This window comes from Acanthisitta chloris, unplaced genomic scaffold, assembly GCF_000695815.1.
Source record: "Acanthisitta chloris isolate BGI_N310 unplaced genomic scaffold, ASM69581v1 scaffold4174, whole genome shotgun sequence".
NCBI lineage: Eukaryota > Metazoa > Chordata > Aves > Passeriformes > Acanthisittidae > Acanthisitta > Acanthisitta chloris.
The window spans coordinates 25,177-36,297 of NW_008670826.1; the positions used below are offsets into that span (position 1 = coordinate 25,177).

The 11,121-nt window shown below is 40.0% G+C and overlaps 1 protein-coding gene across 1 annotated transcript in view; it reads right to left on the reverse strand.

Annotated features, from left to right (window-relative positions):
* The window catches only part of LOC103801404 (fibrillin-2-like), a gene marked incomplete at its 3' end in the record, with an annotated part of 45,079 nt that overhangs the window by 24,461 nt on the left and 9,497 nt on the right, over positions 1 to 11,121 (reverse strand). Inside the window, exons 6-9 of the mRNA XM_009073818.1 lie at positions 8,853 to 8,972; positions 8,142 to 8,267; positions 7,034 to 7,156; positions 6,058 to 6,180 (exon numbers count right to left, since the gene is read on the reverse strand). Coding sequence (XP_009072066.1) covers positions 6,058 to 6,180; positions 7,034 to 7,156; positions 8,142 to 8,267; positions 8,853 to 8,972 — 492 coding nt within the window. The remainder of the gene's footprint in view (positions 1 to 6,057; positions 6,181 to 7,033; positions 7,157 to 8,141; positions 8,268 to 8,852; positions 8,973 to 11,121) is intronic.

An 11,121-nucleotide genomic window follows, 5' to 3' on the forward strand; every position in this document is an offset into this window, starting at 1 on the left:
AAAATATAATTCTGAGCATGTATATTTTTGAACCTTGACTCATACATATTAAAGAAAATGTGCAACATACCTCGTCCATCGACAGTAATACCTATTCCACTGCTACACAGGCCATGGAACTCAGCTGTTCAATTGAAGCAGATAAGATTGGGAAAAGAAAATGTTATTTCCAGTTTTAAAAATTTTTTTTCAACTTGTTTAACCCTAAACTAAATCCATTTGATTTTTTCAAAGTAATTTTTCTATGATGTAACTAATGAAGTGCCACTGTTCACATGAAATAACTCTTTATAGATAACGACAGCTAAATAAAGCAGCATTCCATCCTGAACTTCCACATACATACAGAATCAGGAGTAAAACACTCAGGTGATTTCATTGTAGTCTTGACACTACTGTTTCCTCAAGTTACTGCTTTTAACCATAATGTCAGTTTTACTTGTTCTATTCTAAGTAGTTTTCTGCTGCTTCAGAAAATGACACCGAATGGAAATGCAGTCCAAGATACGTAATCTCAGCCCTCTATTCAAGAGATTTCTTTTAATGAATCCCCAGGTTCATCTGAAGAACCAATTATCATAAGATGAAATACAGATTTCCAGATATAACATGGGCTGCTCTTTTAGACTCGATTGATGTGACCAGGAAATTTGCAGATTCATTGGAGAACTCTGCTTATTCAATTTCAAACATTATTACTTACAGCCAACACTTAATTATGGACTCAACTTCATCCACATGTACCCTATTCACTCCTCTTTAAGGCACGAAATAGATGAACAACCTGATCTCAACAAGATTTTTTTTAAGTCTGTATGTTCGCTGCACTATTTAAAGAAATACTAAGCTTTACCTGAGTTTTTAGCAGGGCAGGGATGACATGGCTCTCCAAAACCATAGTCAGGATTGGCACAGCAGCATTCAGACTTGGTCACAGCACCAGGGAAAGGACGAACACACAGCCCCTTTCTGATGCCTCCATAGCATGTGCTACGCATATGAGTATCTAAGAAAGGACAAGGGAAGAAGTAATTTCCTTAGGCTGAGAGTGAAATGTATGCATATAATCTCAATGGAAGCTTAAAATTTTTATTTTTTTGGTCAACAAAATGGTTGCACTGGCTACATCTGCATTGTCTTGCTACAACCAGAATGGCTTGAATCAGCATCTGGTGGCTAATTTATCCCTTTGAGAAAAACCACAGCAGTAAGTTGGACACACAGATCTGTGGGGATCTATTTCTAAAATGCTTCCTCAAGTATCATAGAATCATAGAAGTTTAGGGGTTAGAATGGACCTTAGAGATTGTCCAGCCCCAACCCCTGCCCTGGGCAGGGACACCTCCCACCAGAGCAGGTTGCTCAAGGCTCCATCCAACCTGATTTTACACCTTTGAACACTGCCAGGGTTGGGGCAGCCACAGCCTCCCTGGGAAACCTGGGACAGTGTCTCACCACCCTCACAGAAAAAGCTTTTTCCTAATATCTAGCCTAAATTTCCCTCTTTCAATTTATTCCCATTGCCCTTCGTCCTGTCACTGCAGTTCCTAACCAAGAATCCCTCGGCAGTTTCCCTGGAGCCCCTTTAGATTCTGGAAGGTGCTATGAGTATGATAACTCACCAGCAGCCCAGTGCTGGTAATGTGGGTGAATACCCACTTCCAAAAGTCTCTTGTTCTATTTACAAACTCTAAACAGAAGTGCAATTTCAGCAGATAGTTCAGACCAGCATTTCTGCGACATGACTATCTTAATAGTTTTATATTTAAACTGGCACTAGTGCTGGATTAGGACATTGAAGAGGTCCCAAAAAGCAGCTATCAATGGCAAAATAGCAAATCTCAGACACAACTAGACAGTGCGGAAAGCAGCACCACTGCCTAGAGTATAAGAAACTTCTGGAGGTTTGTGATTGAAAACCAGCTCTGGAAATTACTGTGCCAAATCTGGGGAAAGGGCTGGAAATGAAGGCCAGGACAAACCATCATTCATCATACAAAGAAAACACACACCTGGAAGGTCTTTGACCTCAAAAATCATGCCAAAAGAGACAGCAAAAGAACTCTACAGAGCAGCCATACAAGTGTAGGACTCACCATGTGCCTACTGCCAGTCTTAGAACTGATTTAGTCATACAAATCAATCTGACAGTCTTGACCAGCAAGATGTAGCAAGAAGCATCTTCCAAGCCCCCCAGAGCTACTGCTGCAGGTATATTTATCCAAGAACTATGAGAATGTCTCTTAGACTGCTTTTTATGCATTTTGTTTCGGGTTTTTTGTTGCTTTGTTGGGGGGTTTATATCATTCCAGGGTTCAATGCCTTTACCATATTTGCCTATAGCATAGTATTAGAGGTCTTTTAACATCCACAGTCCATCTAAATGTGTGGCTGAGAACTGCAAGATACAGATGGAGTAAATAGCCTTCACTTTTGTCTTCCATAATTCTACAGACATTTGTTGGAGCTACAGAAACACTCAGTGTTTCAAGCATCTTTATGTACCAGGACAGAATGTGACTTTAATTTATGCTCCTTGTCAATCTCCCAGTAAACCTACCAAGCATTGTGGCCTGGATGTGAGCCTGAGTGCACTCAGAAACTGAACAGGGTTTGAGGGAATCCAAACTTACCTTCTTAAAGCATGACCCCAAAACAACAAAGAAAAGTGCCATGAAAAGATTTACAGTGATTGTTGAATATCCAGTGCCAATCCAAATAAGAACTGGCAAATCCTTATGTGTTCTGTCTGTTCTCTGAGTGTTGTAAGCTGGCTCCTCTAAAGTAGTATTTCCTGTACATAAATGTTTCCTCTTACTTTTGGTATCCCATGGAACAGATAGTTCTGGAGCACAGCTAAGTATGTCCTATATTTTAGAATTTATTCCTTGCCAAGAGTCTAGGTGAAGCCAGTACAATTTGCTTGCACTTGACATCAGGAAAAAATTATTGTGCCTGACAACAGTCAAGGACTTTGGCACAAGAAATGTCTGTTCTTGTACTCTGCAAAATAATTAGTTGCTTCACATCCTTTCTATCCATCTCAGACAAGTCCAGATCCCCCTCTGACAAGCTCTGCTGTGAATAGAGGTGCTTCAATTGCTGCCCTGTCACGGCAGGGAAGGCTTGCCCCTAGTTGTGTGTCTGGGAGAGAATGGAGAATCAAATCAAGGGAAGGAAATGGCACCAAGGGAAACCGCAGGGGGATAGAAGACTGGAAAGTGTGAAAGAAACACTCTGTAGGAAGGTGTCCAAAGATATGAAGTGTGAGGAGCAGCTGGAGGAAGCTACAGATGTTCTATGTAGACTCTTAAAGTTTGACGTGTAGTACTTCAACATCCACAAAAGTTATTGTCACCATACTTGAGGTCAATGTCGGATGGACCAGGGGCTGGCCTATACTCAGTGAAAGTCACCACAGCCATCCAGGAGCCTTAGAAGTTCAAGTCATGCAATGCTTATGACAGGTGCTTTGAGGTGTGGTTCTGCAAAACTACCAGGGTAAATTAAAGCTTAGTTACTTTGTCCTATATAGCTCTGGGCAGAGATGTGAACAAATGACTGAATTTCAATTAGAAGTGTCTCAGCAGAGAACAAACAACACTGAGTGAAGCCACAGCCACGGGTCAGTATGAGTTCTGAGGTGACACACACACACACAGAGCCAGCTGAGGTATCCACGCATGGAGCTGCAGCTGGACGTACAGCCAAACCTGAAATGCCTGCAAATACTAGCTTGGCTCCAACTGTTTAATTAACTGTTCTGTGATCCTGTAACTGTTCCTTTTCCAAGCATTTGTTCCCTCTTGCTGCATTTTCTTTTCAAACTTGTGTAACACTTTGTGATTGACTCTGCTATACTTATAAATACTAAATAAACCACCAGTTTTTTTCTGTGAATACACCAACCAGAATCAATGTCATTATTCATTAGTAAAATACAGCTCAGAGAGAACGAGACAATTGGACTGTGGCCTGTTTAATTTTATACTCCTCGCTAATTACCCATATCTTGTGGGAATACTGTTAAAGAGATGCCCAGTTTAGGTCATTAACTTTTACACTCCTCTTCTAGCAGCCAAAATGTCTGAAAAGTATTATTTAGCTCATGCAATATATGGGATAGAATAGCCAGACAGAGAATTCCTGTGTATTATATATAAACACACATACATACACATAAAATTCTGAACAGTCGATTGGCTTGGAAATTCTATTCTAAAGGTCATGTATGAGGATATTTTTGTTACGCAGTATTTGAAATTTCCTATGTTGCTTTATACTTGGAACAATTACATCATCTTTTTAAAATGAATTTTCCAACTAGATCATGATTCTGCCTTACCATCTTTTGGTTTTGGTCATATTGAGGTTATTTCCTGCAGAAAATGTAAGCACTTATGGTAAACTTTAAAGCTACGTAACATGTGGAGCTGAACATTTTCCAACAAATGGTGTTCACAGCTGATGGCCAATGTGTGAAGTCTTTAGCTGCTGGAGCTGTGGCAGCATTAGGTAAATGAAAGCACAGAGAATTGAGCACTGCATTGATTCTTTGCAGCTGTAATCACTGACAGGGGTAAAGATGTGGCCAACTTGGAATACAAAACAGGTACTGAACAGCTCGTACTCAAATCTGGTTTTGTTGGTGTGCCACTAAGCAGTGAAATTCCTGTATTTGAAACAGTATACCAAGACTTTTCTTGCTGTTCTTCTCCAAACTTTAAGTAAACTATAAGTAAACAACTCATCTACTACATAGGAAGGAACAGAACCTGCTTTTGTTGGTTCAATATGTAGTACAGTTTTGCTTACTAGAGCATCTAATTTATTTAAAACAACAACTATTTTGGTTCCACTGAGAGACCAAGAAGGTGTTTTACATTTTTTGAGCCAATTTTTTAGCTATTCTCAGTTTTCATCATGCATTTTTAAAACTGAAGTGGTAACAGAAGGGGCTAGCTTGTGCTGGCACTCTGTAGAAAGACTTGCACTAGATTTTATTTTAAAAATTTTGAACTTTTGCACAACTGAAAATGTTATTTTAAATTAATTAATAATGGCAACACAAGGATGCAATATCTCACTTCCTTTTGGTGCAAGATAACCTGAAATGACTCTGATGCAGTCTGTCTTCCCTGTATCTGGACACATAAAGGTAAGACCAAGGCAAATATGACACACACGCATCCGTGAGCAAGAACAGTCATAGCACTGATTAATATATATGACTACTGAATAGCTAAGCCAATGCTTCATGATTCTATGAAACACCACAACATGAGCAGGTGGCCTGACCCAGTACCAGCTCCAATGGCATCCAGTAACCAGCAGCATCCAGCACACAAGGCCATGTACCACAAGTGAAGCTTCACTTGCTGTTGTGCTGACAGAGCTGCACTTCCCACTCAAGGCGGCCCCATTCCTGGTACATTAGGCTGTTGAATGCCATGTCCACCCACTAACTGAACCTCTGGTACCAACATGCCTAGTGATCGACACATGCATGGGCTGGGAGAGGAGAAATTTAGGGGATACAGAACTGGTGTTCTGATATGCAGAAGGAAAAAAGATGGTAACTCCTGTGGGTCAAATTTGTTTAAGGAACTTTGCAGGATCACAGTCCCTAGGACATGCAGTACCATCACTCTCAGATTTCTGTAAAATGCATGTTCCCCTCCACCCTCTTCATCAGCAATCTAGAGAAAACAAGGGATTGAATATGTCTTGCACTCTATACTTTTTAATCATTCATCAGCTTGAAAATAATCCATTTTTCTCCCATGAGCTCCCTGTCACTATGCTAGAGCTCCTGGTAGATCTGGGTGAAGCATCTCCTAACTGTCAACCAGTAACATTTGAGAGGATAAGAGGCTGCAGTTCAGATTCTATGGCAAAACATTATTCACCAGTATGCCTCAAAAACAAAGAGATGCCAGGAGGAGTTTGGTGTCAACACTATTTAGAAGGATGTCATTTGATTCATTTCAGTTGGTAATTAACTAACCTGATAATTCCACCTGCATTTCTATGAGGAAAAAAATAAATCTCACTTACCTACACACACACGACCATCAACTCCCACAACCAAGCCAGGTGGACAATCACACCGAAATGATCCTTCAGTGTTTATGCAATGACCATTCATGCAAATTCCTGATGTCTGACATTCATCAATATCTAGGAGGAGGCAAGACAATTCAATGATCTATGAGCTATTTTTAAGCAAGATTACAGTTAATATTTTCAGAACATTATCAAATGACTTTACAACAGCAGATGAATCATCATGAAATCCTTGTTTTGTGTCTAATGAGAATTTGATCTTGGAATAACCAAAATTCCAGCTGCACATTAGCAAAAAAACCAAAACCACCCCAAAACACCAGTACAACTGTGGGATTAGAAGGACTGCATATTCTACATTAAGAAAAAGTAATTGATTCTATGATTCTAATGATAAATTTTATCCTTTGTCCATCCCATGACAACTTTGCTTTAGAGCATGGTTAAGGAGCACTAATCATAGAGTATTCTTATAATGTTTAATTTTCATTTCAAAGAACTTTTAAGTGGCGATCAATTTCTAAGTACAGCTACAGCTGCCTGCCATTAAGAATAACAACTAACCGAAATGGTTCAACTTCAAACCAGAAAATAACAATTTTGATGATTTTGCACCCTACTGGAAATGACTCAAGCTCAAACCTTCCTCTACAGGCAGCAAGAGTTACCTTCAATTAGTTTACTTCAACTGAAGCTAAATCAGACTCTATTCTTAAAATATTTGATATAAGTTTTCAGTGACCTTGCTATAAAAAGCTTGCAATGCTGTGTCGCAAGTGCAACATCTCAAGTGTTTGCCCTAGAAACCCCATTCTCTTCCTACTCTAGAAATCCACTGTAATGAATGACTGAGGTATTAATATGATGTTGAATCCATGTGATAAGCCATTCCTGCATGAATGAATGGACAGGAATAGCCACTTTCAACTAATATTGTCTCAGCAGGTTACCCCACAGTGCTACATACCAGCACAGTAACGTCCATTTGGGGCCAGAACAAATCCTGGCTTACAGATGCATTTAAAACTCCCATCTTCATTTATGCACATCCCATTTAAACACATGTTTGTAGTGGCACACTCATCATGGTCTACAAAATATTGCAAAGAAAACTGCTTTTAGTTTTTCACCTTGCCAAAGATCATACAGTAAAAATAAACACTCAGAGTGTGGGGCATATTCCCTCACATGAAGACTGATTTCCCACCATAACTCTGGTAAGTATCTAAAGAGTTTTCATTCTAGAGACAAAGCAGCAAATTATTTTTCCTGTTGTGATCAGTAACTTTCCATATTTCAGCAGACTGTGCATGAAAGAACAGGGTGTGTCTTTCTTTCACGCATGAAAGGGTAAAAAGCTTCAATCACCTGAGAGTATTAAGCTTGTTGTTTATATAGGAAGGTTTTTGAAGCACAGCAGAGCCAAAATTAAAAACAGGTATTTCTTCAGCAGTGCTGGTATATGGAGTACTTGATATGAAACTTCAGGAAAAAATTTAATTCCTGAAACTCTTGAGGAGAGATGTGGCATCAAAACCAAAAATTATCTCATCACAGTACACAAATTCTTCACAAGGGGCAGTGGAGGCATAGCACTGACCTCTGCTCTCTGGCAACAGTGACAGGACCTGAGGGAATGGCCTGAAGTTGTGTCAGGGGAGGTTTAGGCTGGATATCAGGAAAAGGCTCTCCCCCCAGAGCACATATGGACACTGGAACAGCTCCCAGGGCAGTGGTCATGGCCCCAAGGCTGACAGAGCTCCAGGAGTGTTTGGCCAATGCTCTCAGCCACAGGATTTGATTCTCAGGGGTGTCCTGTGCAGGGCAGGAGTTGGACTGAGGATCCTCATGAGTGCCTTCCAACTCAGGATATTCTGTGATTCTGTGATCTCAAATTTTCTTGGAAATCTCATAGTTCTGTACAATAACTATTGGAATGGAAGGCCTCTAAGTTCACCTCAGGTCACACCTTGTTTCAAAAAAGGTAATCCTTAATGAGCCTTACCTGTATTATGAAGTACAATTTCTAGAATCACCAGGCTAATGCCTGCCCCTTCCTTTAGAAGAGTTCTTACCCACACAGTGTTTTCCATTTGTGGTCAGTTCAAACCCAGCATTGCAAATACACTGGAAGCTTCCATCAGTGTTTACACACCGTCCGTTCTTACACAGAACACCATTCTGAACACATTCATCAATATCTATGGGGGAAAACAAACAAACAAACAAACAACCCTCCTACAAAGTCAGAGACCTACTGTAAAATAAAAATACATTTAGTAACAATTCTTGCTTTGAAAAATACTGGCATGTTATTTAAATATTACTTAGAAAAAATTCCAAAGTCAGTTAAGAATTTAATCCCATTGCATCAGAGATAGGGAAAATACTATTTTAGAGACTTGTATAATAAATGCTGCATTTTGTGATGCTCAGCAATTGCTTCATGGATACTCTTAAAACCCTACTCACACATTCAAATGTCTTTCTACTTTTATTTTAGAACTCCTGCCTGGGAAATTCCATGGCCAGGTGACACATATTCCAGAACAAAGGGTAAACATGAAAAGACAACAACAGGACAAAGGGAAGTGTAGCCCAAAACTCAAACTCCAATGAATTTATCAGTCGTTGGGATTTACTGAAATTGCATTGCTATTTTTGACCTCAAATGGAACCTGATGCAAGACATCTGCAATGTCTGCACAGTCCTGTATGTACTAGGGACTGTGGCGCTGCAAAGCTCCATAAACATCTCCCGTGCAGATGTGGAGCAATTGCCTTACCAATGCAAGCTTGCTTGGCAGGAGTTCTCTGGAAACCTGCATGACACTTGCAGTAGTAGGAGCCAGGTGTGTTGACACAGTCTCCATTAGAGCAGGGGTTGGATGTGCATTCATCAACATCTGCTGGCAACACGAAGAAGCATTAGTGCCTTCACTATAACTACAACAGTTTGATCAAGTCTAGAGGTTTCCAAGTGAAAAAGATGGTAATAGTCAAATGCTAAATACTAACACTTGCTCAGTGACACAAAATCATCACATTCCTAAGGACACAGGACTGCTCTTAGTTCAGCTTGACACACATTTTTGAGAAGTGAAATGGCACTACATCACTCTTAAGTATCTTGAAAGAAAAAAATCTACCTGAGGATTTTGAGACATGGGATCTGATGGTTTTCTACTGAAAGTGAACACTTGATACAACACAGTTGCATTTAACTCAGTGGCCATTTGTTCTTTTTCAGAATAAACCCAATACAAATCAAAATTTTCACTTTTGAAATGAGAGCAAATCATGGCACTCAGCACTTACTCCATTATATTAGAGGCTTATTGCACAAATGTGAGGACAGGGCACACAGCAGCAGGAGGGATCTTTAATGAGGCCACAGTCTGGGCACCACTTCTCAATGATTTATGCCCCATTGCATCTTCAACCCCAGTCTTTGCATCTGAGTAATGCCAGACTCAATCTAACCCTTTTCTAAAATGTACCTTCTCTCCTTTCCAAAACTTTTTGGCATTTGGGTGCAAGCAAACACCTTTCAACCATCTTAAATGGTACTTAACTGCTCAGAAATAGCTCCTATTTAACATGGGGATCTGGAAACTTTCAGAGTTCCTTTAAAGATCCCTTGCCAAATTTGAGTCCCAGTGGTTACCAATGAGTCAGATGTGTCTATGGATCAACACAGCTATTCCCAGATACAAAACTAACATCAGTTGTTTTTCCCCACTTAGCTCCCTAAACTCTCAAGGATCCTTGCCCACTGTGATCCAGAGAGCAGAGCAAGCGCAACCCACTGCTCTAAAAGACAGAACTGCTGGCTCAGTCTCTCCAACAGCTACCAGAGGGTGACCTAAGCAGCTTAGTGTCTGCTACAGCTAAAGTTACAGGTTACAAACTGTACAGATCTCTTGATGAAATCCCCCTTTCTTTATCAACCCCTGTTGCTAATTTGTCTTGTTTTACCTTCAGCTATGCTCTCCATTTCTTTTACAGGTCTGGAATTACTCATCCCTTCATTCAGGCACAAAGTCAATGCTGATTTGCAGGGGTTTTGGCATCTGGGTGTTAGCTGCCATAGAAAGCTCTGGCTAAGTAAAGTCATTGCAGAGCAGTTCTTAACAATTATGATTTCCCCCATGCACTTTGCAGTGTGTGCTTACAGAAAAACCAGGAAAAAACAGGATAATTTTCATGATCATTTCCACTCATCCTTTATCAAATCTGGTTCTAAAACTTAGCTCAGTATATCTTGAAAATACTGGGATAGAATGAGAAATTAAACTTATTAGAATATTTATGTTAAATGAATGTGTACTACTAGAAAGTGTTCCAGGAATGACTTCACTCTGAAAGGTGGCAGAAGATTAGTTTTGTTCTAACTGAATCACAAATAAGACCATGTACTTATCAGGATTTACTGTGTTAATTCATGCACAGTTAAAACCAATAGCATCAACATACACATCACAGAGATCTGTGTTTACCCAAACCACTGATATAATGAACTGGTTTATGGCACTCTTAGTGCCTAGATACAATCTGTGTAACAGTTAAACGAAAAAAGGCAAAGCAAATGGAAGAACCAAACACCTCCTCTCATGCATATTTAGCCCGTTCACATTTACATGTGCTGTTGGCACTGCAGTACAACCACAAGAATGAAACAAGCTACACAAAAGAGAAATTCAGGCTGCTAAACACAATGAAGAAACCAGTAACTGCATCTTTATGTGGCAGCAAACTTCTGTCTGATTATAAAGCTTTCCTGCTGTCATGCTTCTCTACCATGCCTGGCTCTTGGGATGCTCCTTCTCATGAGTGCAATGTAGGTAATTTTTCCTCAGTGCTCAGCTGATGTGGGGGTCAGGAGGATTGCACATTACTCCTTCAGAACAAAGTCCTCACCTACCAACAGAATGTCAAACTCTGAATCATGTTTTGAAAAGAATGTTCTGTCAAATGCCTTAATTCAAATGACTTCACAGGAGGACAAGGGGAATGTATAAATACTGGGTATGGCACTCATCTATTCTGTTTAGT